The sequence below is a fragment of the Rhinopithecus roxellana genome, chromosome 5 (assembly GCF_007565055.1).
Source record: "Rhinopithecus roxellana isolate Shanxi Qingling chromosome 5, ASM756505v1, whole genome shotgun sequence".
NCBI classification, from domain to species: Eukaryota; Metazoa; Chordata; class Mammalia; order Primates; family Cercopithecidae; genus Rhinopithecus; species Rhinopithecus roxellana.
The window spans coordinates 62,462,301-62,490,201 of record NC_044553.1 but is presented as its reverse complement, the minus strand read 5'-3'; the positions used below and the strand labels follow the sequence as shown (position 1 = coordinate 62,490,201).

At 44.8% G+C, this 27,901-nt stretch overlaps 1 protein-coding gene and 2 pseudogenes across 1 annotated transcript; 1 reads left to right on the top strand and 2 right to left on the bottom strand.

Annotated features, from left to right (window-relative positions):
• Positions 1-440: 440 nt before the first annotated feature.
• LOC104656254 lies at positions 441-1,697 on the top strand (annotated as a pseudogene).
• Positions 1,698-1,999: 302 nt separating this feature from the next.
• LOC115897555 lies at positions 2,000-7,255 on the bottom strand (annotated as a pseudogene).
• A 1,974-nt stretch (positions 7,256-9,229) lies between these two features.
• LOC104656301 lies at positions 9,230-26,007 on the bottom strand. The gene is given in 7 exon segments (XM_030930811.1): positions 9,230-10,185; positions 24,960-25,241; positions 25,244-25,276; positions 25,279-25,478; positions 25,480-25,538; positions 25,540-25,829; positions 25,923-26,007. Coding segments are annotated over 7 exon segments (1,905 nt in total).
• Positions 26,008-27,901: the final 1,894 nt, after the last annotated feature.

Here is a 27,901-nt window from a genome sequence, read left to right as displayed (position 1 = left end):
GCGCGATCTTGGTCTCGATCTCTTGACTTCGTGATCTGCCCGTGTCGGCCTCCCAAAGTGCTGGGATTATAGGGGTGAGCCCCCATGCCTGACCTGGGGATGCGCTTCTTAAGCAAAATAGCCCAGAATCTATAAATAAAATATTATTACACAAAAATAAAATCTTTTGGATGAAAAAAGGCAGCATAAACACAAATAATAAAGTTGGTAGAAAATATTTGCATACATACCATCAATGGATGAATTTTCTAATATACAAAGACCTAGTATTGGAAGAAAAAGTTGACAACTCAATAGAAAAATAGGCAAATGATATAAACAGACAAAAGGCAGACAAGCAATTCTGAATGGTAAATAAGTCTAATAAAAGCTACCCACGCAGCCTTACCACCCCTCCCGCAATACTAGACCCCAGGGTTCCTCCGATTCGCCTGCCTGCCATGGCCGTCAAGGAAGCAGCTTTCGATGACACTTTGAAAGAATGAGTGATCAACGATGAGTACAAAATACGGAAAAAGAACACCCCTTTTCTTTACAATTTTGTGATGATCCATGCTCTGCGGTGGCCCAGCCTAACTGCCCAGTGGCTTCCAGATGAAACTAGACCAGAAGCGAAAGATTTCAGCATTCACCAACTTGTCCTGGGGACACATACTTCGGATGAACAAAATCATCTTGTTATAGCCAGTGTGCAACCCCTAATGATAATGCTCAGTTTGAAACGTCACACTATGACAGTGAGAAAGGAGAGTTTGGAGGTTTTGATTCAGTTAGTGGAAAAATTGAAATAGAAATCAAGATCAACCATGAAGGAGAGGTAAACAGGGCCCGTTATATGCCCCAGGACCCATGTATCATTGCAACAAAGACTCCTTCCAGTGATGTTCTTGTCTTTGACTATACAAAACATCCTTCTAAACCAGATCCTTCTGGAGAGTGCAACCTAGACTTGCATCTCCATGGACATCAGAAGGAAGGCTATAGGCTTTCATGGAACCCAAATCTCAGTGGGCACTTACTTAGTGCTTCAGATGACCACACCATCTGCCTGTGGGACATCAGTGCCATCCAAAGGAGGGAAAAGTGGAAGACGATCTTACAGGGCATACAGCAGTAGTCGAAGATGTTTTCTGGCATCTGCTTCATGAGCCTCTGTTTGGGTCAGTTGCTGATGATCAGAAACTTACGATTTGGGATACTCGTTTAAAAAATACTTCCAAACCAAGCCACTCAGTTGATGCTCACACTGCTGAAGTGAACTACCTCTCTTTCAGTCCTTACAGTGAGTTCACTCTTGCCACAGCATCAGCTGACAAGACTGTTGCCTTGTGGGATCTGAGAAATCTGAAACTTAAGTTGCATTCCTTTGAGTCACATAAGGATGAAATATTCCAGGTTCAGTGGTCACCTCACAATGAGACTATTTTGGCTTCCAGTGGTACTAATCGCATACTGAATGTCTGGGATTTAAGTAAAATTGCAGAGGAACAATCCCCAGAAGATGCAGAAGATGGGCCTCCAGAGTTGTTTATTCATGGTGGTCACACTGCTAAGATTCCAGGAGAAATTCCTGGAATCCCAATGAACCTTGGATGATTTGTTCTGTATCAGAAAACAACATCATGGAAGTGTGGCAAATGGCAGAGAACATTTATAACGGTGAAGACCCTGAAGGGAGTGTGGATCCAGAAGGATAGAGTCCTAGATGTATCTTTACTTCTTGTGATTTTAGACTCCCCTTTTTTCTTCTCAACCCTGAGAGTGATTTAACACTGGTTTTGAGACACAAACTTTGTTCAGCTATCCCTCTATATAATAGGTACCACTAATAATGCTATTAGCCCAAACAGTGGGTGTTTTTCTAAATATTAATGGCGGGGCTTGATTCAGCAAATCCACAGACTTATTACACTGAAATTTTCTTCAGGAATTTGTAGTAAAAAAACCAGGTCTAAAGTAGCTACAGAAAGGGGAATGTTATGTGTGATTATTCTTCTTCTTATGCTGTATCCCCAAGTTTTTCAGACTCATTTAAGTAAAGGCTAGAGTGAGTAAGGAATAGAGCCAAATGAGGTAGGTGTCTGAGCCATGAAGTATAAATACTGAAAGATGTCCCTTTTATTCAGGAAATAAGGGAGATTCAAATCATATAAATTCCTACTCGAAAATCTTGACACCTGAATTTCCAGGATGCACATGAAGACCAGTAGACCAGGAAACAGGTAGACCAGTTTCCTCTTGGTTTCTTCAGTTAAGTCAGAACTACACGTTCCTCCTCTTTCCCCATATATTTTTGCTCGTTCGTGTATTTCTTTTTTTTTTTTTTTTTTTTTTGAGAGGGAGTCTTGCTCTGTCGCCCAGGCTGGGGTGCAGTGGCCGTATCTCAGCTCACTGCAAGCTCCGCCTCCCGGGTTTATGCCATTCTCCTGCCTCAGCCTCCTATGTAGCTGGGACTACAGGCGCTTGCCACCTCGCCCGGCTAGTTTTTTGTATTTTTTAGTAGAGACGGGGTTTCACCGTGTTAGCCAGGATGGTCTCGATCTCCTGACCTCGTGATCCGCCCGTCTCGGCCTCCCAAAGAGCTGGGATTACAGGCTTGAGCCACCGCACCCGGCCGTTCGTGTATTTCTTAAGCTGTTTTCATGTTGTTTTTTTCCTTTCTGTGAAATTTTTTTTTTTTTTTTTTAACTTGGGACTATCAAGTTGTAAAGATGTATGTTTTTACCTGACAGTAATACCACAGGCAGACTGTCAAGTTGAGAAGAGTGAATCAATAACTTGTATTTGTTTTAAAAATTAAATTAATCCTTGATAAAAGTTGCTTTTTTTTTTTTTATTTTAGGAGTTAGTCCTTGACCACTAGTTTGATGCCATCTCCATTTTGGGTGACCTGTTTCACTAGCAAGCCTGTTACTCTCCATGACTAACTGTGCAAGTGTTTAAAATGGAATACATTGTTTTTCTACATTAAAAAAAAAAAGCTACTCAGTCTCTTTATTCATCAGGAGAAATTAAAACGAAAATGAACTGCCCATTAGATTGGCAAAAATTAGTTGATAAGATTCAGTGTGGGTGACAGTGTGGGAATAGGCATTCATACAGACACAAACACACATATATATGGTTGGTGGGTGTATGAATTAGGAGCATGAATTGCTACAATTTTGGGGGAAGAAACATAGTAATATCTATGAATATTAAAATTACATATCCTTTGGCCAGGGCCTGTGACTCATGTCTATAATCCCAGTACTCTGAGAGGCCGAGGGGGTAGATTGCTTCAGGTCAGGAGTTCGAGACAAGCCTGGCCAACATGATGAAACCCTGTCTCTACTAAAAATACAAAAATTAGCCAGGTGTGGTGGTGTGCACCTGTAGTCCCAGCTACTCAGGAGGCTTAGGCAGGAGAATCACTTGAACCCGGGAGGCAGAGGTTGTAGTGAGCTGATACCTCAGCATTGCACTTCAGCCTGGATGACAGAGGGAGACTCTGTCTCAAAAAATAAATAAAAAGTCAGCCGGGCGCAGTGGCTCACGCCTGTAATCCCAACTAACAACAAACAAACAAACAAACAAAAAAACCCACTTATTTGAGCCACTTTCTTTCTTTTTTTTTGAGACAGAGTTTCACACTTGTTGCCCAGGCTGCCGTGCAATGGCGTGATCTCGGCTCACTGCAACCTCCTCCTCCTGGGTTCAAGTGATTCTCCTGCCTCAGCCTCTTGAGTACCACTCCGCCCCCTGCCCAGCTAAGTTTTTGTATTTTCAGTAGAGATGGGGTTTCACCATGTTGGTTAGGCTGGTCTTGAACTCCTGGCCTCAAGTGATCCACCTGTCTCGGCCTCCCAAAGTGCTGGGATTACACATGTGAGCCACCACGTCCAGTCTGTTTGAGGCACTTCCAGGTAAATTCCACGAAATTTGATAATTCTTAGCCATTTCAGTCATATTCAGGATTTGCCTCTCTCCTGTCTTCTCTCTGGGATGTCCACAGACATTCCTTCCAACTTCCCAACCGCATATATATATATAAATAAAATAAAACAAACTCTATAAATTTAATTAAAGGAAAATTTTGCATGGTTTGCTTTTCACCAGTCTATTCTGGCATGCTTCTAATGACATCAGAATCACCTGGATCAGTGAGAGCCAGTGTGCACAGTCTGTACTGTTTTCTGCATTCTGTGCCCAATTCAATATTATTATTATTATTTTTGAATCGGAATCTCTCTTTGTCACCCAGGCTGGAGTGCAGTGGCATGATCTCAGCTCACTGCAACCTCTGCCTCCCGGGTTCAAGCAATTCTCTGCCTCAGCCGCCCCAGTAGGTGGCATTAGAGGTGCCTGCCATCATGCCGGGCTGTTTTTTTTTCTTTTTTGTTTTTTTATAGAGACGGGGTTTCACCATCTTGACCAGGCTGGGCTTGAACTCCTGACCTCATGATCCACCCGCCTTGGCCTCCCAAACTGCTGGGATTACAGGCGTAAGCCACAGCGCCCAGCCTACTTTTTTCTTTTTTTTTTGAGACAGAGTCACGCTCTGTCATCCAGGCCGGAGTACAGTGGCGTGATCTCGGCTCACTGCAGCCTCTGCCTCCCAGGTTCAAGCGATTCTCCTGCCTCAGCCTCCTGAGTAGCTGGGATTATAGGCGTGTACCACCATGCCCAGCTAATTTTTGTACTTTTTTAGTAGAGATGTGTTTTCGCCATGTTGGCCAGGCTAATCTCGAACTCCTGACCTGAAATGATCCGTCCGTCTCCGCCTCCCAAAGTGCTGGGATTACAGGCATGAGCAACCGTGAATAATCCAATTCAGTATTATTGCACTGCAGTGATGGACACCAGTTTGGTCAATATGGCATAGTGCTGTATTTCGGATTTCTTCAAAGCCTGGTAGTTGGTGATGATGACCAATTTGGCTTCGCCTTGTCTGATCATCTTCAGAGTCTGCTTGTGCTCCTGGATGTACTTTTCACTTTTCATGATGAATTGGAGCCTAGAGTTGATAGACTCCAGCGACATTTTGTCTTCTTTGTGGTCACCATCTTCTGGCCTTAGGTGCGGGAAGGACCCCAACCCAGAGCAGATGCCAAGATGGCCAGGGAGCAAGAATGCTCTGTTTTGTCTTTGTACTGGGGGCCCTTCACAATGGCATCAACTGGGATATAACCACTTCCTCTTCAGATCCTGCATTCAAATGTTCACTCATTATTTTTTCACTTGTCTAATAATTTTGGCTAGTGTTTTCAGAACAATGTTATTTAATAGTGGTGATGTTACAGACTATGGGTTTTTGGGCTCTCAATGCAATAGGAATTGACATGAGGGTAGGGCTGCGGTGGCTCACAAGTGTAATCCCAGCACTTTGGGAGGCCGAGGAGGGCGGATCACCTGAAGTCTGACCAGCCTGGTCAACATGGTGAAACTCTGTCTCCACTAAAAATACAAAAATTTAGAGGGGCATAGTGGTGTGTGCCTATAGTCCCAACTACTTGGGAGGCTGAGGCAGGAGAATTACTTGAACCCGGGAGGTGGAGGTTGCAGTGAGCCAAGATTGTGTCACTGCGCTCCAGCCTGGGCGATAGAGTGAGACTGTCTCAAAAAACAAACAAACAGAAATGTTTGTATAATTTCTTTTTTCTTTTCTTTCTTTTTTTTTTTACTGAGACGGTGTCTTGCTCTGTTGCCCAGGCTGGAGTGCAGTGGCATAATCTTGGCTCACTGTAACCTCCACCTCCTGGGTTCAAGTGATTCTCCTGCCTCAACCTCCTGAGTCGTTGGGATTAGAGGTGTGTGCCACCACATCTGGCTAATTTTTGTATTTTTAGTAGAGACGGGGTTTCACCATGATGGTCAGCCTGGTCTTGAACTCCTGACCTTATGATTTGCCAACCTCGGCCTCCCAAAGTGCTGGGATTACAGGCATGAGCTCCCGTGCCCGGCCAAATTTCTTTTTTTTCTTTCCTGTTTGTTTGTTTGTTTTGAGACAAGGTCTCGCTCTGTCGCTCAGGTTGGAGTGCAGTGGTGGTATCACGGCTCACTGGAGCCTTGACCTCCCAATCTCAAGCAATCCTCCTGCCTCAGCCCTGTCTCTACAAAAGCAATCAAAGAGAATGCAGCTCAGTGACACAGGGACACAGTGATTTTAACCTTGTGAGACCCTGTGCATGGACTGCTGACCTATAAATCTGTGAGCTAATAAATTGGATGTTGTTTCTTTTTTCTTTTTTTGAGACGGAGTTTGGCTCTTGTTGCCCAGGCTGGAGTGCAGTGGTGCAATCTCAGCTCACTGCAACTGAAAGAGATCAAATGAAAAAAAACTAAAAGGCAGAAATGAAGTCCACAGGCAAACAGCCCAGGCGGCGCCCTGAGCCTAGTTAAAGATCCACCCCGGACCTAACCGATTAGGTTATCTATAGACTCCAGACATTGTAAGGACAAACGTTGTGAAAGTCTCTGTCCTGCTCTAATTACCGGTGTCTGCCACATATCTTAGTCCTGGGCCCAGTACAAACACAATCCTCTATTTTGTCCCAACTTCCTGAGCCCAACACAAACACATCTCCCCCCTCACACATCTCAGAAACACCACCTAGAGAGCCCCTGATAAGGTCACAACTGTTTGTAGTTTTACTAAATGCGTGGGAACAAATAGAAAACTGTTAATTGTATTAACCAATTACCAGTTGTAATGCTGCAACCAAAAGAATTCCTTTGTACCTCTGTAACCTTACATATCCTGTATGCATCGGGCTATAAAAACCGAGCACATGCATCATTCGGGGCCCTCTTGTATGTTGTAGAACGGAGGGACCAAGTTCGAACTTGCATTAAAGATCCTTGCCGCTTGGCTTTGACTCTGGACTCTGGTGGTCTTCTTCGGGGAATAAACGGTCTGGGCATAACACAACCTCCACCTCCCGGGTTCAAGCTATTCTCTCCTGCCTCAGCCTCCCAGGCGTGCGCCACCATGCCTGGCTAATTTTGTATTTTTGGTAGAGATGCAGTTTCTCCATGTTGGTTAGGCTGGTCTCAAACTTCTGACCTCAGGTGATCCACCCGCCTTGGCCTCCCAAAGTGCTGTGATTACAGTCGTGAGCCACTGCGCCTGGCTGGATGTTGTTTAAGGCGCTAAATTTGTGCCGCTAACACGTTATCTATTATGTTAGATTACATCCAAACTTCCTACATAGTTTCTGAGGCTTTACAATATCTACCCTTCATGGGTAGTGTGGTCATGTAACCTCTCCCCCATATACTACCTTTTACCAACACTAGCTTTCCTTTCAAACATGCCAATTTTTTTTTCTTTTCCATCCTAGAGCCTTGCATTAGCTTTTCCCTCTTTTTGGAAAATTTTTCCTGAGATTCTTGTGGCTATGGCTTTGAAAACGTATTTTTTATTTTTATTTTAATTTTTTTTGAGACAGAGTCACTCTCTGTCGCCCAGGCTGGAGTGCAGTGGAGCGATATCTTGGCTCACTGCAACCTCTGCCTCCCAGGTTCACGCAATTCTCCTGCCTCAGCCTCCTGAATAGCTGAGAGTGCAGGTGTGTGCCACCATGCCTGGCTAATTTTTGTATTTTTAGTAGAGACGGGGTTTTGCCATGTAGGCCAGGCTGGTCTCAAACGCTTGACCTCAGGTGACCTGCCTGCCTCAGCCTCTCAAAGTACTGGGATTACAGGCATGAGCCACCATGCCCAGCCCCAGAAATAGTATTTTTTAAAACAATGCTTTTTAAGAAAATTTTATTTCAATAGTTTTTGGGGTATAGGTGGTTTTGGTTACATGGATAAGCTCTTTAGTGGTGATTTCTGAGATTTTGGTGCACCCATAACCCAAGCAGTGTACACTGTATCCAATATGTAGTCTTTTTTTTTTTTGAGACGGAGTCTTGCTCTGTCGCCCAGGCTGGAGTGTAGTGGCCGGATCCTGGCTCACTGCAAGCTCTGCCTCCCGGGTTCACGCCATTCTCCTGCCTCAGCCTCCCGAGTATCTGGGACTACAGGCGCCCGCCACCTCGCCCGGCTAGTTTTTTGTATTTTTTAGTAGAGACGGGGTTTCACCATGTTAGCCAGGATGGTCTCGATCTCCTGACCTTGTGATCCGCCCGTCGCGGCCTCCCAAAGTGCTGGGATTACAGGCTTGAGCCACTGCGCCCGGCCCAATATGTAGTCTTTTATCTTTCACCCCTATGTTAGTCAGGGTTCTCTAGAGAGACATAACTAATGGAATATATATATATATAAAGGGGAGTTTATATATATATAAACTCACATGTATTCACTCACATGACCACAAGGTCCCACAATAGGCCATCTGCAGTCTGAGGAGCAAGGAGAGCCAGTCCGAGTTCCAAAACTGAAGAACCTGGAGTCTTATGTTCCAGAGTAGGATGCACCCAGGGCGGGAGAAAGATGTAGGCTGAGAGGCTAGGCCAGTCTTTCTTTTCACATTTCCCTGCCTGCTTATATTCCAGCCTTGCTGGCAGCTGATTAGATTGTGCCTACGCCGATTAAGGGTGGGTCTGCCTTTCCCAGCCCTCAAATGTTAATCTCTTTTGGCAACACCCTCACAGGCACACCCAGGATCAATACTTTGTATCCTTCTATCCAATCAAGTTGACACTCAGTATTAACCGTCAGATATCATATTGGGAAATATCATATTGAACTCTACTGAGACATTTTAAAATACACTATTGCATTCTTTCTTCTGGATTGTTTAATGTGGTTTAATTGTGAGAATTTGGTGTCATTCTGTACTCTTGTAGTGGCTGAGAGTTATCTTGAGAGGATACTAAGGAACTGTTAGAAAGTTAGTATTTTGGCCGGGCGCGGTGGCTCAAGCCTGTAATCCCAGCACTTTGGGAGGCCGAGACGGGCGGATCACGAGGTCAGGAGATCGAAATCATCCTGGCTAACATGTGAAACCCCGTCTCTACTAAAAAAATACGAAAAACTAGCCGGGCGAGGTGGCGGGCGCCTGTAGTCCCAGCTACTCGGGAGGCTGAGGCAGGAGAATGGCGTAAACCCGGGAGGCGGAGCTTGCAGTGAGCCCAGATCGCGCCACTGCACTCCAGGCTGGGTGACAGAGCGAGACTCCGTCTCAAAAAAAAAAAAAAAAAAAAAAAGAGGAAAAGCAAGAAGAAAAAAAAAAAATTACTGAAGCCTAAACATTATAATAAATTCTAATTGTGACAACTTCCCTAGTGGGAGAAAGACACTTTCAAACCTCACTCATAGTTCTTGGGCTTCTGAGCATTGTTTTCAGGGCCAGCTTCACCTCTTGATTCCGCAGAGTGTAGATAAGGGGATTGAGGAAAGGAGTAATGGCCGTGGGGAACAGAGCAGCTGCCCCATCCAGGGGGCTGTTGGTTTCAGGCCTCAGGTAGATGAAGGCACAGGGCACATAGTACACGGTGACCACGGTTACATGTGCTCCACAGGTTGAAAAAGCCCGGCGCCGCCCATCAGCTGTATGGATTCTCAGGATGGCCTGAATGATCAGTATGTAGGACAGGAGGATCAGGAAGAAGCAACTGGCAACCACCACCCCAATGTCCACAAAGGTCACCAGCTCATTGACTGTTGTGTCAGCACAGGCCAGTCTCAACACTGCAGGGATGTCACAGAAGAAGTAATCCACCTGATTGGGCCCACAGTAGGGCAAGCGGAAGGTTAGGGTGACCTGGAGAGCCCCATGGATGGATCCTGCCACCCAGGCTCCAGCCACAAGCAAGGCACTCAGCTTAGCAGTCATAAGCACAGGGTAGTGCAGGGGCTGACATATGGCCAGGTACCTGTCATAGGCCATCAGGGTGTAGAGGAAGCACTGGGTGCTGCCCAGGAAGTGATAGAAATAGAGTTGAGCAACACAGCCACCAAATGGGATGGATTTGACGCCTAAAGTGAAGTTCATCATGAGGCGAGGGACGATGATGGAGGAGATGCCCATGTCAATGACTGAGAGAACACCAAGAAAGATGTACATGGGGCGGGCATGGAGCCTCGGGTCTGCCCAGACAGTGATTAAAATAAGCAGGTTTCCCAGCTGAGTCAGGATGTAGATTAGCAAAAAGAACACAAAAAAGAGTGTCCTCAGCCTGAGTGGATAAGGAATTCCTGTCAGGATAAACGCAGTCAACAGTGTGTTGACCCTTTCCGTATCCCAGAGAATCTTATCTAGAGAATGGACAAAACAAGAGTTAGCATAGAGGTGAGAGGAAAGTGAGGGGGAATTCGAAAAAGAGATTGTAAAAACTAGGGATGGTGGCAGAGAAGTTTCTTTCTTTCTTTCTTTTTTTTGGAGACAGAGTTTCTTGCTCTGTTGCCCAGGCTGGGGTGCAATGGCATGATCTTGGCTCACTGCAACCCCCGCCTCCCAGGTTCAAGCAATTCTCCTGCCTCAGCCTCCCAAGTAGCTGGGATTACAGACATGTGCTGTCACGCCTGGCTAATTTTTTGCATTTTTAGTAGAGATGGGGTTTCACCATGTTGGCCAGCCTAGTGTCGAACTCCTGACCTCAGGTGATCCACCTGCCTCAGCCTCCCAAAGTGCTGGGATTACAGGCATGAGCCACCACGCCCGGCAGAGAAGTTTCTTTCTTATGTGGAAAGATGACAAGTAGGCAGAAACAATGTTCTCTGGTAGGTGTTTTGTAAACAAGATGTTATTGGAACACAGCCTTTCTCATTTAGTTACATATTGTCTGTAACTGTTTTGGAGCTACTATGACAGAGATGAGTGGTTGCATTTAGTTTGCAAAACATAAGCTATTTACTCCCTGGACATTTATAGAAAAAATTTGCACCTAGGGTTTTGTACTCAGAGCACTTTTTCCAATAATCTTTGGCAAATAATCATTGACTGTTCTATTAGTACAGGTCAGGATTTCCCGGAAACATGACGTATGTGAGAAAGGGTATTTGTTTCATTAGGTGCTCTGCCAGCTCAGAATCTTCCAGAGGCCACTGGCTCACTCTGCCAGGACATAAACTTACATAGAGTGGGGAATATGCAGAAAGGAAATGCAGAAACCCATTTGTGTATAAAGAATGAAATAGAATTTTCATTAAACGGCTAATCAAAATTTTTATGTGTGATAGTGCTTGATGCTGTACGATCTACTTTCCAAGTTCTTTACCATTAAAAGGAGGAGAATGACCATGAAGATGTAAGTACATAAATAAAGTGAGGACTGTCACCACCATGCACTGTGGTTGGTACTTGGTGCTATATAATTCAGTTGCTTTGTATGTAATCATTTAGCCTTAAGACATGTCAAAGAGAGGACAGAAAGAAGAAATGAGGGCTGTCTCTAGTGAGAAGTCAGGGATTAAAGGAAAATTAAAGAATGATTAGAGAGGATGAGAGGATTGCTAGACCAGAGCAAACCACTCTCAGTGTGGAAGAATTATTTTAAGTTCTTAGTCCAAATCATTGATCGACACTTTTTTTTTTTTTTTTTTTTTTGAGACAGAGTTCTCTCTGTCACACAGCCTGGAGTGCAATGGCATGATCTCAACTCACTGCAACCTCTGCCTCTCGGGTTTAAGCAATTCTCATGCCTCAGCCTCCGAGTAGCTGGGATTACAGGCATGTGCTACCATGCCTGGCTAATTTTTGTATTTTTAGTGGAGACGGGGTTTCACTATGTTGGCCAGGCTGATCTTGAACTCCTGGCCTCAAGTGATCTGCCCGCCTTGGTCTCCCAAAGTGTTGGGATTACAGGCATAAGCCACCACACCCAGCTTGACTGGCATTTTTTAACCTAAAGAAAAGGGTTGGAGGGTGGGCTCAGTGGCTCATGCCTGTAATCCTAGCACTTTGGGAGGCCGAGGAGGGTGGATTACCTGAGGTCAGGGGTTCGAGACTAGCCTGGCCAACATGGTGACACCCTGCCTCTACTAAAAATACAAATATTAGCCAGGTTTGGTGGCGGGCACCTATAATCCCAGCTACTCGGGAGGCTGAGGCAGGAGAATCACTTGAATCCCGGAGGTGGAGGTTGAATTGAGCTGAGATTGCACCACTTCACTCCAGCCTGGACAAAAGAGTGAAACTCTGTTTCCAAAAACAAAACAAAACAAAACAAAACAAAAAGCCAGGTGCAGTGGCTCACTCCTATAATCGCAGCACTCTGAGAGGCTGATGTGGGTGGATCACAAGGTCAGGAATTCGAGACCAGCCTGGCCAATATGGTGAAACCCCGTCTCTACTAAAAATACAAAAATTAGCCAGGTGTGGTGGTGGGTGCCTGTACTCCCAGCTGCTTGGGAGGCTGAGGCAGGAGAATCGCTTGAACCTGGGAGGCAGAGGTTGCAATGAGCAGAGATCACACCACTGTACTCCAGCCTGGGTGACAGAGCGAGACTCTGTCTCAAACAAACAAATAAAAACAACAACGACAAAAAGGGTTGGAACAATGAGCTTTTAAAATTCCTTCTAGTACCTTTAGTTCAGTTATCTAAACTCATGTCTTGGAACATTTTTTGAAAATGAACTGACCTTAAATGGGAGGGTTGATTTTGGGGCTCTGTATTCTGTCATGGGTTGATGTGTTTGTTTTTATGCCAGTGCCATGCTGTTTTGATAACTATAACTTTATACTTTAAGGTAAGATAATATGATGCCTGTGACTTTTTCTGAGTGTGTGCAAGATTGCTTTGGCTATTCAGTGTCTTTTTGTTTCACAATGGGGAAGGACAGTCTCTTCAATAAATAGTGTTGGGAAAACTGGATATCCATACTTAGAAGAATGAAATTGGACCTTTATCTCACACTATTAGCAAAAATCAGTTCAAAATGAATTAAAGACTTAAACATAAGACCTGAAACTGTAAAACTACTAGAAGAAAACGGGAAAAGTTCTACAAGATTTGTCTGAAAAATATCATATATATTCAACAGAATACTATTCAGCCCTAGAAAAGAAGGAAATCCTGTCACTTGTGACAACATGAATGAAACTGGAGGACATTATATTAAACAAAATAAGCCAGGCATGGAAAGACAATATTGCATGATCTCACTTATATGTGGAATAAAAAAAAATTGAACTTACAAAAGTGAAAAAGAGAATGGTGGTTATTAGAAGCCGGGGATGGGGAATGCAGAGATGTTGATCAAAAGGTACAAAGTTTCCGTTGGGTGCAGTGGCTCATACCTGTAATCCCAGCACTTTGGGAGGCCAAGGCAGGCAGATCAGTTGAGGTCAGGAGTTTGAGACCAGCCTGGCCAACATGGCGAAACCCTGTCTTTACTGAAAATAAAAAAATTAGCCCAGGGTGGGGGCAAAACCCTGTCTTTACTAAAAATAAAAAAATTAGCCCAGGGTGGTGGCGTGTGCCTATAATCCCAGCTACTCAGGAGGCCGAGGTGGGAGAATTGCTTGAACCCAGGAGACGGAGGTTGTAGTGAGCCGAGATCGTGCCACTGCACTCCAGCCTGTGTGACAGAGCAAGACTCTGACTCAAAAAAAAAAAAAAAAAAAAAAAGTACAAAGTTTCAGTTAGACAGGAGAAGTAAGTTTTCAGGACCTATTGAACAGTATGATGACCATAATTAATAATAATAGGCCAGTTGCAATGGCTCATGCCTGTAATCCCAGCCCTTTGGGAGGCCAAGGCGGGTGGATCACGAAGTCAGGAAATTGAGACCATCCTGGTCAATACGGTGAAACCCCGTCTCTACAAAAAAAAAAAAAAAAAAAAAAAAAAAAAAAATACAAAAAATTAGTTGGGCGTGGTTGCGGGCGCCTGTAGTCCCAGCTACTGTGGAGGCTGAGGCAGGAGAATGGCGTGAACCAGGGAGACAGAGCTTGCAGTGAGCCGAGATCATGCCACTGCACTCCAACCGGGGTGACAGAGCGAGACTCTGTCTCAAAAAAAAAAAAAAAACAACAACACACACACACACATACACACACACACACACACGTAATGTATTTCAAATTATTAATAGAGCTTATTTTAAGCATTCTTACTGCAAAAAAATGAAAAGTATGTGAGGTAATGGATATGTTAGTTTGATATAATCATTCTTTTTTTTTTTGAGACGGAGTTTTGCTCTTGTTGCCCAGGCTGGAGTGCAATGGCACGATATTGGCTCACTGCAACCTCTGCTTCCCGGGTTCAAGCGATTCTCCTGCCTCAGCCTCCCTAGTAGCTGGGATTATAGGCATGTGCTGCCACGCCCAGCTAATTTTGTATTTTTAGTGGAGATGGGGTTTCTCCTTATTGGTCAGGCTGGTCTCGAACTCCCAACCTCAGGTGATCGGCCTCCCAAAGTGCTAGGATTATAGGCATGAGCCACTGCCCCAGGTCTGATATAATCATTCTACAGTGTATATGCATCTATGAAAACATCACATTGTGTCCCATAAATAGATATAACTATTATTTATTAATTAAAAATAAAAGTTTAAATAAAACAGACTTGATGTAAATTTTTAGTGAAAAATACTCATGGCTTGAGGTAGGATGTCCAAAAAATTGAAATCGATTGATTTTTTTTTCTTTGGACTGATTTCCATACACTCAGAAGGAAGAGAGTAAGATTAACAGGGCAATGTCAGGAGCTTTCTGATTAATGATTCCCTCTACCTTCACTCCTGCACAGGGCAGCATTCTGCCTTGGGTCAGGGGATTGTGGACAGCAGGGAACTGGCATCCCTTGTGAAGAAGTAAGTCATCATAGACAGATGGTTCTGCTGCTGGCTGAGAACAACAAATGTAAACATTATAATGGATCTCAATCGTCAGCTTGTCATAATGGATCTGTTCATTAGCTCACTTCTTGGTTTTGAGTCTCAAAGCTCCTCTGGGACTGGGTGTGGTGGCTCATGCCTGTAATCCCAGCACTTTGGAAGGCTGAGGCGGAAGGATTGCTTAAGCTCAGGAGTTTGCGACAAGTCTGGGCAACATAGCAAAACCCTGTTCTATAAAAAATAATAAAAAAAATTTACTGGGCGTAGTGGCACACACCTCTGTTCCCAGATACTTGGGAGACTAAGGTGGGAGGATTGCTTGAGCCCAGAAGGTCAAGGTGAACCCAGATTGCACCACTGCACTCCAGCCTGGGTGACAGAGTGAGAGACCCTGTCTCAAAACAAAAACATAAACAACATACAAAAAAGCCAACTCCTCTGGGTTTCAATTTCTTCACTGGGGCTGTGAGGATGCGGAATGAGACTGTGAACCCAATTTTGGCAAATAGTGAACAGCAAGGCACAGTTATGTTCAAGCCTCTTTTTTTTGAGAGGGAGTCTTGCTCTGTAACCCAGGCTGGAGTGCAGTGGTACGATGTCGGCTCACTGCCACCTCTGCCTCCCGGGTTCAAGCAATTCTCCTGCCTTGTCCTCCCGAGTAGCTGGGATTACAGGCATGTGCCGCCATGCCCGGCTAATTTTTGTATTTTTAGTAGAGATGGGGTTTCACCATGTTGGGGAAGCTAGTCTCCAGCTCTTGACCTCGTGATCTGCCCGCCTCAGTCTCCCAAAGTGCTGGGATTACAGGCGTGAGCCACCGTGCTCGGCTCAATAGTCTTTACGTTAAACACTTAGCTTTAAAACTGCTGTACCCAAGCTCTTTCAGAGCTTAACTCTCACCATTTAACCATCTCTGTTATGAAACTTAAAAAAAGAAGCAGTAAATCCTGCCACCCCATGCCATTTTATCCTCTTTCAAGTAAATAAAACGCAGTTTATAAATTCTTCAGTTTTAAACATTATAGTCACAGGAACACAGTGATGGTTGAACTTCAAAAAGCTGACCACAATCCTCTTCCAGATGCCAGAGCTACAGATGCTGGCCTTCTCCCCGAGTTCCTTGACTTCGGAAAGTATAGAAGCTCAAGTTCCCACAAGGTTCCTTGGGAAATTAATGGCAGTGCACAATGGCAGCCCTGGGCTGAAGGAGGTCAGGTGGCTGATCTGGTCTGTGTGTCGTGTCATGGGATGCTGTAGTTTTCTTCCTTCCTTCCTTCCTTCCTTCCTTCCTTCCTTCCTTCCTTTCTTTTTTTTTTTTTTTTTTTTTTTTTTTTTTGAGACGGAGTCTCGCTCTATCGCCCAGGCTGGAGTGCAGTGGCCGGATCTCAGCTCACTGCAAGCTCCGCCTCCCGGGTTTACGCCATTCTCCTGCCTCAGCCTCCCGAGTAGCTGGGACTACAGGCGCCCGCCACCTCACCCAGCTAGTTTTTTGTATTTTTTAGTAGAGACGGGGTTTCACGGTGTTAGCCAGGATGGTCTCGATCTCCTGACCTCATGATCCACCCGTCTCGGCCTCCCAAAGTGCTGGGATTACAGGCTTGAGCCACCGCGCCCGGCCTCTTTCTTCTTTTTTTTTTTTTTTTTAACGGAGTCTGGCTCTGTCGCCCAGGCTGGAGTGCGGTGGCCGGATCTCAGCTCACTGCAAGCTCCGCCTCCCGAGTTTACGCCATTCTCCTGCCTCCGCCTCCCAAGTAGCTGGGACTACAGGCGCCCGCCTCGTCGCCCGGCTAGTTTTTTGTATTCTTTAGTAGAGACGGGGTTTCACCGTATTAGCCAGGATGGTCTCGATCTCCTGACCTTGTGATCCGCCCGTCTCGGCCTCCCAAAGTGCTGGGATTACAGGCTTAAGCCACCGCGCCCGGCCGATGCTGTAGTTTTCTGAGGTCACTGAGGTCTGATGTTAAAGTGTTCAGATTTAGAAGCCTGATTTGGTTAGGTCTCTCTGGGGGAAATCAGGCTGTGGGAAATCAATTCACACTGTTCAAGTACCTGAGAGAATGACTTAAAAACCAAACAAATAATTTGTTACTTTACAGTGGGAGATCTTGCTTCCATGACAGAAATGATGTGTCTGCTACCTAGGGCACTCACTTATTAATACTATCAAGGTCCCTGGAAATCAAATTAGGAATCAAATGTGTATTTCTGAGTTTTGAATCACAGCAAGGGGAATTTCATGAAGCACACTTAATTTAGGTCACAATGAATTACACCTGGTAAATCACACAGCATTTTTATCTAAGGGAATACTTCAATTTTCCCTTCAGATACAGTTATCTTTTTCCCTTGAGCAGTAATGAAGATACATCAACAAAGTTTTATTCTAATTATTTTCTTCCTGAATTTCTATCTTTTTAGATTGCCTTTGTTATTTCCATTGGCTCTTTTTCAACATTTTCCTAACTTTTTAGAGTTCCCTAATTATTCTTCCCTGATTTATTTTTCATACTGTTTTCTTATTTGTTTTGGAGAATATTCTATGATTTACTCTCTAAAAAGTGTTATTTCTTTTGCAAAATTTTCCATTGATAGGGAATGACAGTCCACCCATAGTATGATGATTCTTGTTTTACTCAACCAGCGAGAATAGTATTTTCTAACTTTATCCTTAGATTTTAGAACCATCTTAGTGGGAGGAATGAGAGGAAGGAATGCAGTTTTATTTGTAATACCAAGTATCTTTATTGGGTGTGATTTCATCCCAGTTACCTCTTTTTGTTTTCTTCTTTTTCTTTCTCTAACTTTTTCCTCCTCATTAAGTTATAAATATTAATAGAAAAACTTCCCTTTACCTCTGATCTGTTATGACCTTTCTCCCTGTGTCACTGCCATTATCATAAACCTCCAAGCGTAAAGCTTAGTATTTGCTAGGTAACCACCCTTCTGTATACTCTCTGTTTCATTAATATCCCACATGTGGCTCTGAGACTTTCAAAAATCAAAGAGAGAGAGAGAGAGATACGGAGAGAGAGAAAGAGACATGGAGGGAGAGAGAGAGACATGGCACAAGGAGAAGGAAACATGGCACCTATGAAACCTCAGGGGACCAGAGTGATAAAAAGTCAGAGAATAATGATGGTATTTTGCACCTGTGTAGTGTTCTTATAATCCTTAGAGGTTAAATGACACAGGAGTCTCATAGTTGTGTAATGCTGGAGCGAGGACTCCAACCAGATCGTATTGTTTCTAGTCCAGCACTCTTTCTACATGTCACTGAAAATTCCTTCCCACAAGGAACCAAATCAAAATAATGTAGTAAATCACATGAACTGAATAACAATTTTAAGAGTTTTATGGTACATTCTGTCAAGGATTCTAAGCTGGTGTTACTACCCTATTTCAAAATTGAGTGTAGTGGAGTTAAGAGCAAGTTCTAAAATCAAACTACAGTGAAATTTTGTTAACATGAATTCATGAAGTTGCCCGACTTCTTTCATTGTCTGACAGTCTATTAGACTGAGTGTTTCTTTTTTTTTTTTTTGAGACGGAGTCTCGCTCTGTCGCCCAGGCTGGAGTGCAGTGCCCAGATCTCAGTTCACTGCAAGCTCCGCCTCCTGGGTTTTACGCCATTCTCCTGCCTCAGCCTCCCGAGTAGCTGGGACTACAGGCGTCCACCACCTCGCCAGGCTAGTTTTTTTATTTTTTAGTAGAGACGGGGTTTCACCGTGTTAGCCAGGATGGTCTCGATCTCCTGACCTCGTGATCAGCCCGTCTCAGCCTCCCAAAGTGCTGGGATTACAGGCTTGAGCCACCGCGCCCGGCCAGACTGAGTGTTTCTTTATTTTTTTTTTTTTGAGACGGAGTCTTGCTCTGCCGCCCAGGCTGGAGTGCAGTGGCCGGCTCTCAGCTCACTGCAAGCTCCGCCTCCCGGGTTGACGCCATTCTCCTGTCTCAGCCTCCCCAGGAGCTAGGACTACAGGCGCCCGCCTCGTCGCCCGGCTGGTTTTTTGTATTTTTTTAGTAGAGACGGGGTTTCACCGTATTAGCCAGGATGGTCTCGATCTCCTGACCTCGTGATCCGCCCGTCTCGGCCTCCCAAAGTGCTGGGATTACAGGCTTGAGCCACCGCGCCCGGCCAGACTGAGTGTTTCTTAAAAAAGCCTGAGGGAGGCCAGGCGCGGTGGCTCACACCTGTAATCCCAGCATTTTGGGAGGCCAAGGCGGGTGGATCACCTGAGGTCAGGAATTCAAGACCAGCCTGACCAACATGAAGAAACCCCATCTCTACTAAAAATACAAAATTAGCTGGGCGTGGCGGCAAATGCCTGTAATCCCAGCTACTCGGGAGGCTGAGGCAGGAGAATTGCTTGAACTTGGGAGGCCGAGACTGTGATGAGCTGAGATCCCACCATTGCATTCCAGCCTGGGCAAAAAGAGCAAAACTCCGACTCAAAAAAAAAAAAGAAAAAAAAAGCCTGAAGGTTTAGTAGTGTTTTTGTTTCATAGGTACTTAGTCTTTGGAGGTATTGATGAAATGTATTTTTGAATTCTCATCTGATATCAAATATTAAAGACCATCTAAAGGCTGGCCGTGGTGGCTCACGCCTGTAATCCTAGCACTTTGGGAGGCCAAGGCTGGTGGATCACCTGAGATCAGGAGTTTGAGACCCGTGTGACCAACATGATGAAACCTCATCTCTACTAAAAATACAAAAATTAGGTGGGCATAGTGTCATGCGCCTGTAATCCCAGCTACTCGGGAGGCTGAGGCAGGAGAATAGCTTGAACCTAGAAGGCAGAGGTTGAAGTGAGCTGAGATCACGCCATTGCCCTCCAGCCTGGGCAACAAGAGCAAAACTCCATCTCAAAAATAAAATAAAATAAAATAAAATAAAATAAAATAAAATAAAATAAAATAAAATAAAATAAAATAAAATAAAATAAAATAAAATAAAATAAAACAAAACAAAACAAAACAAAACAAAATAAATAATAAAGACCATCTAGTACAAGAATGTTTGAAAAATACATGAGATGGCCGGGCGCGGTGTCTCAAGCCTGTAATCCCAGCACTTTGGGAGGCCAAGGTGGGCGGATCATGAGGTCAGGAGATCGAGACCATCCTGGCTAACACGGTGAAACCCCGTCTCTACTAAAAAATACAAAAAACTAGCGGGCGAGGTGGCGGGCGCCTGTAGTCCCAGCTACTCGGGAGGCTGAGGCAGGAGAATGGCGTAAACCCGGGAGGTGGAGGTTGCAGTGAGCTGAGATCTGGCCACTGCACTCTAGCCTGGGCGACAGAGCAAGACTCTGTCTCCAAAAAAAAAAAAAAAAAAAAAAAAAGAAAAATATATGAGAAATATTAGGGGACCACAAACTAAATATGTGTATAATTTTGATTAACCAAGGAGATTAGACACCTTTTCCAGTGAGGCAAAGGGCACAGGCTTAACACCATTTCAGCAAATGAATTTTACTTAATTCTGGTCCCAAACTATATCCCTAACCCATCTTTCAAATGGCCATGAAGAAAACTTTTTTTTTTTTTTTTTTTTTTTTTGAGACGGAGTCTCACTCTGTCACCCAGGCTGGAGTGCAGTGGCCGGATCTCAGCTCACTGCAAGCTCCGCCTCCCGGGTTCACGCCATTCTCCTGCCTCAGCCTCCCGAGTAGCTGGGACTACAGGCGCCGCCACCTCGCCCCGCTAGCTTTTTGTATTTTTAGTAGAGACGGGGTTTCACCGTGTTAGCCAGAGATGGTCTCGATCTCCTGACCTCGTGATCCGCCTGTCTCGGCCTCCCAAAGTGCTGGGATTACAGGCTTGAGCCACCGCGCCCGGCGAAGAAAACTTTAAAAATTTTTATTATTTTCTGAAAATTGACTCAAAGCACACTTTTGTATTTATAAAAAGTGTTTCAAATATTTAGAAAGCTAATACAATTGATTTTTTATTTTTTATTTTTATTTTATTTTATTTTATTTTTTTTTGAGACAGAGTCTTGCTCTGTCGCCTGGGCTGGAGTGCAGTGGCCAGATCTCAGCTCACTGCAAGCTCCGCCTCCCAGGTTCACGCCATTCTCCTGCCTCAGCCTCCCGAGTAGCTGGGACTACAGGCGCCCGCCACCTCGCCCGGCAGATTTTTGTATTTTTAGTAGAGACGGGGTTTCACCGTGTTAGCCAGGATGGTCTCGATCTCCTGACCTCGTGATCCGCCCGCCTCGGCCTCCCAAAGTGCTGGGATTACAGGCTTGAGCCACCGCGTCCGGCCGATTTTTTATTTTTTATTTTTATTTTTTTAGATGGAGTATGGCTCTGTCACCCAGGCTGGAGTGCAGTGGCCGGATCTCAGCTCACTGCAAGCTCCGCCTCCCAGGTTCACGCCATTCTCCTGCCTCAGCCTTCCAGGTAGCTGGGACTACAGGCGCCCGCTACCTCGCCCGGCTAGTTTTTTGTATTTTTTAATAGAGACGGGGTTTCACCATGTTAGCCAGGATGGTCTCGATTTCCTGACCTCGTGATCCGCCTGTCTCGGCCTCCCAAAGTGATGGGATTACAGGCTTGAGCCACCGCGCCCGGCACAATTGATTTTTTAAAATGAATTTCACAATAAGACATATAAAATGGAAAACAATCTAAAGATGAATAACATTGGAACAAATATATACATATACACCATGAGAAAAGTTTGAGTTATTAAATTGTGAGACATGAGAGAGAACTTCTATTAAAATGTAAAACCCTTACTAGCAATGAGTTAGAATTGTCTGTTTAAAATATTTGCCAACTAAGAAACCAGATTATAGCTTTACTCATGTCCATTTTTCAAATTTTGGGCAGAGAACTTGTCTTATAGGTGGTAGAGGGACCTGGCAAGGACCAAAAGAACAGAGCAAGGGTGGCACCACCACAGAACTCCAAGATGCTCTTCCTAGTGTGGTTGGTATTAAAACCAGGCAGTGAATGGTCCTTTAATGGAGAATAGCTTTGGAGGAAAATGCAGCCGATTAAAGGCCTGAGGGAAATAGTGTTATCCTACTATTAGCCACTATTTTTTTTTTTTTTTTTTGAGATGGAGTCTTGCTCTGTTGCCCAGGCTGGAATGCAGTGGTGCTATCTTGGCTCACTGCAATCTTTGTCTCTCAGGTTCAAGTGATTCTCCTGCCTCAGCCTCCCAAGTAGCTGAGATTACAGGGATGCACCACCCACCCCCCCACCCCCCCAGCTAATTTTTGTATTTTTAGTAGAGATGGGGGTTTCACCATGTTGGCTAGGCTGGTCTTGAACTCCTGACTTCAGGTGATCCGCCCATCTCGGCCTCCCAAAGTGCTGGAATTACAGGTGTGAGCCACTGTGCCCAGCCTATTAGCCACTATTTGTAAAAAGGCTAAATGGTAGTTACATAGTCATATAAGCAGAACAGTAAAGAAAACTTTTGTGACAGCAGAAAAATAACTGTACTAAATAACTAAACAAGTAAGGATATAGAGAGATGAAGTGACTCAGAGTAGAGAAACCCCTTACACAATGTTTGGACTTAACATTTATCTCTGAAAAATGGGATTAGAACAGTGGCATGTGCTATTTTGAGAAGAGGAGAGTACTCTCACCTGGAGGTGTCAGCATCCATCAAAAATTCTTCTTGCAATCAGAGGGAAAGGATACAAATCTATTCCTAGAGAAACTTGAATATCTCATAGAGTCAGCAGCAATTATTGTGAAGAGCTCGTGACAGAAGACCCAACTAATTACTTTTGGCTGGATCAAAGTAAAGGGTCAAACTATGGAAACTTAATTTATTCTTTGCCTGCTTATTTGTATATGTTTGCTTCCAGCTTCATTATGAACTGGGGGAAGAGCTATGGCTCTTACTGAAGGTAACTGCTAAGGTTGGTCTCTCCTGTGTTCTTCTACTTCTTTTATTTCTCTCAGAGTCAGTTTTTATGTGTGAGACCTTTAGCTTGGGGAATATTGTAATAGCACTCCTGTGATAGGCAAGACCAATATCCAAGTTTGTTTCCTAGGAGACTCCCTGGGGTTTCTAGCTTTTTCCAATTTTGTAACAGCAGGTGGAACAAAGTCTGTGGGGCTTAACAGGTCTCGTTGAAATCTTCAGATCTGTGGTTTTCTTTCTGTTTCAAAATAAATTTGGAAAAAAAGGGAAGAAAAAGCTAACATGGTTGTTACTTGGCAAGAGATGTTTTCTTTTTTCCTTTTTTTTTTTTTTCTTTTTTGAGACGGAGTCTTGCTCTGCCACCCAGGCTGGAGTGCAGTGGCCGGATCTCAGCTCACTGCAAGCTCCGCCTCCCGGGTTTACGCCATTCTCCTGCCTCAGCCTCCTGAGTAGCTGGGACTACAGGCGCCCGCCTCGTCGCCCGGCTAGTTTTTTGTATTTTTAAGTAGAGACAGGGTTTCACCGTATTAGCCAGGATGGTCTCGATCTCCTGACCTCGTGATCCGCCCGTCTCGGCCTCCCAAAGTGCTGGGATTACAGGCTTGAGCCACCGCGCCCGGCCCCCAAGAGATGTTTTCTTATTGGTGCATTCACATTTTATGAAATTCACATTTTGAATTACTAAGGTGCTAACATAGATCTTCATAGATTAGAAGAAACATAGAATTTCAAGGTTGGAGGGACATTAGAGGTCATCCGATCCAACTATCATCTGTAATTTTTTTTTTTTTTTTTTTTTGAGGCGGAGTCTCGCTCTGTCGCCCGGACTGGAGTGCAGTGGCCAGATCTCAGCTCACTGCAAGCTCTGCCTCCCGGGTTTACGCCATTCTCCTGCCTCAGCCTCCTGAGTAGCTGGGACTACAGGCGCCCGCCACCTCGCCCGGCTAGTTTTTGTATTTTTAGTAGAGACGGGGTTTCACCGTGTTAGCCAGGATGGTCTCGATCTCCTGACCTCGTGATCCGCCCGTCTCGGCCTCCCAAAGTGCCGGGATTACAGGCTTGAGCCACCGCGCCCGGCCTGTAATTTTTTTTTTTTTTGAGACCGAGTCTTGCTTTGTCACCCAGGCTGGAGTGCAGTGGCATGATCTCGGCTCACTGCAACCTCTGCCTCCTGGATTCAAGTGATTCTCCTGCCTCAGCCTCCTGAGTAGCTGGGACTACAGGCACGCGCCACTACACCTGGCTAATTTTTTGTATTTTTAGTAGAGACGGGGTTTCACCGTGTTAGCCAGCATGGTCTCAATCTCTTGACCTCGTGATCCTCCTGCCTCAGCCTCTGAAAGTGCTGAGTTTACAGGCGTGAGCCACCATGTCCGGCCTATTATCTGTAATGTTTTTTTTTTTTTTTTTTTTTTTTTGAGACGGAGTCTTGCTCTGTCGCCCAGGCTGGAGTGCAGTGGCCGGATCTCAGCTCACTGCAAGCTCCGCCTCCCGGGTTCACGCTATTCTCCTGCCTCAGCCTCCGGAGTAGCTGGGACTACAGGCGCCCGCCACCTCGCCCGGCTAGTTTTTTTGTATTTTTTAGTAGAGACGGGGTTTCACCGTGTTAGCCAGGATGGTCTCGATCTCCTGACCTCGTGATCCGCCCGTCTCGGCCTCCCAAAGTGCTGGGATTACAGGCTTGAGCCACCGCGCCCGGCTATCTGTAATGTTTTAAGTCAAGCTCCCTGAACAGTGATTTTTCTTTTTTAATTTTACTATGTATGTATGTATGTATGTATGTATGTATGTATGTATGTATACATGTATTTATTTATTTTTTGAGACAGAGTCTCACTCTGTCGCCCAGGCTGGAGTGCAATGGTGCGGTCTCGGCTCACTGCAACCTCTGCCTCCCGGGTTCAAGCGATTCTCCTGCCTTCGGCTCCAGAGTAGCTGGGATTACAGGCACCTGCCACCATGCCTGGTTAATTTTTGTATTTTCAGTAGAGTCGGGGTTTCACCATGTTGGCCAGGCTGGTCTCGAACTGCTGACCTCGTGATCTGCCCGCCTCCACCTCCCAAAGTGCTGGGATTACAGGCGTGAGCCACTGCGCCCAGCCTATTTATTTATTTTTTGAGACAGGGTCTTGCTGTGTTGCTCAGGCTGGAGTGCAGTGACGTAATCACGGTTCACTTCACTGCAGCCTCATCCTCCTAGGTTCAAGCAGTTCTTCCACCTCAGCCTCCCAAGTGGCTGAGCTGGGACTACAGGCACATACCACCACACCTGACTAATTTTTAAATTTTTTGTAGAGACGAGGTCTCACTAGATGGTTCAGGCTGTTTAAATCCGCTGTGACCCATCTGCACCTTACTTTTTAATTTATTTTTTAAATTATTTTTTAAATCTGAGCTAGCATAACTATAGTGCTCCTTTACTGCCTTAGTAGTTTCCAGGGATTGCTCTGGAGGGATTCCTACTTCTTGGTCTCTCAGTAGTTGCTGAATAAAATATGTTATAGCTCATCCTGCAATTGGAATGTGTTTAATACAGCTGCCAATCACATACCCTTCAGGCGCAGAAATGCCATGAGTGACACCGTTTCTACTTGTCTACATCTATTCTCCTATTTGTCTTGTGGTCCAGGATGTAGTTATGCAAGAACAACCTGCACAGCAATGTACAAACCTGAACATTGAAGGACTCAAACACTATTTCAGGAGTGTATTCCTTGCTTTCTGGAGTATTCAGTGGAGGCCCAGTCAAAAGAAAATAATAGTCTTCAGGTCCTGCCCTTAAATATTTAAAGATCACTTGCTCTATAAAGCTTTCCATCGAGTTCTAATCTTCAACTAGACCATGATGGATGGGCTTTTTGTTGTATATGTAGGTTTTCCAGTGCTTCATCACCAGTAAAGATGTCTAGGTCATCAGCATGTTTCATCATCCTCCTTTTGAACTTGATCACCCACTTTTGCTGAGTTATTGATGGCAGTACAGGAAGGGATGGTAAATGGAGATTCTTTATTTTGGACATATGCTGGTTTTGTATACCCGGTGCCACAGTCTGCTACATAGGCTATCAGCTGTCAGGCCACCTTTCCTCCTGTTACCCTGCTGCTGCTGCTGCAGCGGCTGCCACTTGCTCCATGCTGGTAGGGGCCGGAAATTGGCAGTGGGAGACGGGGCATCTGACCATCCACAACTGAGCTGCCTTCTCTGTGGGGGTGAGTGGGATGGGGATCTGGGAAGGCAAAGCAATAGCAAGAAAGCAGCAGGCTCGGTCAGCACTATCCGCCACCTAGCACTATCCACAACCCAGGCAGGCAGGCCATACCTCCCCTGTCCTGCTGTGGTGTCCTCATCCTCTCCCTACCCTCCTCCTCACTCCTGCTCCCATCCCACAACCTTGGTCCCCTCATGCTGCTTTTCCCCAGATAACCAAGATGCCCAGGTGCCCTAAATACTTTTGAAATGGTTAGAGTGTGCATCAGTCATTTTTACCTAGTGTGGCTCAGTTTAATCAGTTCCTTAGAAATGCTACTTGAGATCGTCCAGTAAGATGGAAGTCTTTTTAGTATGGATGAAAGGAAGAAGGGAAGGAAAAGAAAAGAACTGGGGAAGGGAGGGGGTTTCACTTGAAGTAGGTTTCAGAAAGGAAATTGTAAATTTTATGGGACCAGGTTTGTATGTGGCAGCCAGAGTGTGTGTGAGGAGGTATTTTATGAAGTGGGATATGAATAGGTGCAGGTTTATATATCTTTTTAAAAGTTGTTCACACCTTGGTCTACTTTCATGTTGAAGCTAGCTGAGTCCCTGCTGGCAACTCTGTTCCACAAAGTCATGCTGTATTCTACAAAAATATGTTTATTGGTGAAATTTGTAATGATACATATACCCCTAAGAGAGTAGTTATGTCTTATGGATTAAACTTACATATGAACCCAAGATCTCACAGCCTTAACAGCATCTCATTTCCACTGACAAGAATAATAAGGTTTTCCAGCTTAAGTGCTATACAAAACACACGTCCCTTAACTCTGGTTTCTATCTAACGTTATTTTATTTATGTCACAATTGGCAATTTAAACAAAAGTAGCTGCTCCAACCTTAATAAATTATTGTAGGTCTATGAATTGAGACTTCTGGTTCCTAAATGGTGACATAGAAGCAAGCTGAGGCCGGGCATGGTGGCTTATGCCTGTAATCCCAGCACTTTGGGAGGCCGAGGCGGGTGGATCACAAGGTCAGGAGTTCGAGACCAGCCTGGCCAACATGGTAAAACCCTGTCTCTACTAAAATACAAAAATTTGCTGGGTATGGTGGTGGCTGCCTGTAATCCCAGCTACTCAGGAGGCTGAGGCAAGAGAATTGTGTGAACCTGGAAGCGGAGGTTGCAGTGAGCCAGTGAGCCAAGATCATGCCATTGCACTCCAGCCTAGGTGACAGGGCAAGACTGAGTCTCAAAAAAAAAAAAAAAAAAAAAAAAAAAAAAGAAAAAAGAGAAGCAAGCTGCCTTCATTCCTTCCCGTAAAAAGCCAAAACTGAAACATGAGATGAGACTGTTCCTAGGGTCACAGAGAAATGAAAAAATTTTGAGCTGATGGTAAAAGAATTGGACTTACATATCTGCAATGCCCCTCCCCATAATCTGCCCAGCACCAAGTCCACAAAAATTTTCCCTTGGCTCACAATATTTACAATGAAAAAGGTGAGATTGAGGTGGACAACCTGCTTCCCTGCCATCTTGGGTTCCCTGGTGGGAGACCTCGTCCATAAGAAACATCAGGAGTGCCTGAAAAGATAAATATTCCTGAGGACAGCCAGAGACAAAGACAGGAAGTGGGACTACCATCCCCATCCCTGGAAACTGTGCTCTGTAACTGGGCCAAATCAGAGTGGCTGTTCAGCAGCACCGTGCTGAGGTTTGTTCCACACCCCCTGGGTATGTGCCCTTAACCAGCCTTCCCACATTACTGAGATATCTCCTTTAAGACTTCTTCAATTCAGAATAAGCGGCATTCTGATTGTTCACTAGAACTGAGGCAAACATGGACTTAAGATGTGATTTAGTACTGAAAAGGACACAGTGGCCTAGTGGGGAAAAAAAAAGCAAGAAAATCAACAGGTAAATTATAAACAATCTCTAAACAAATGTATCCAATGAAACCAAAACAAGCCAGACAGAGAAGACTAGAATAAATAAGTAATCCTTCAATGCAAAGACATAGATGTACATCCACAAGAAACTACAGCAATCAGGGAACATGACTCCTTAAACTCACAAAACAAGGAACCAGTGACTAACCCTAATAA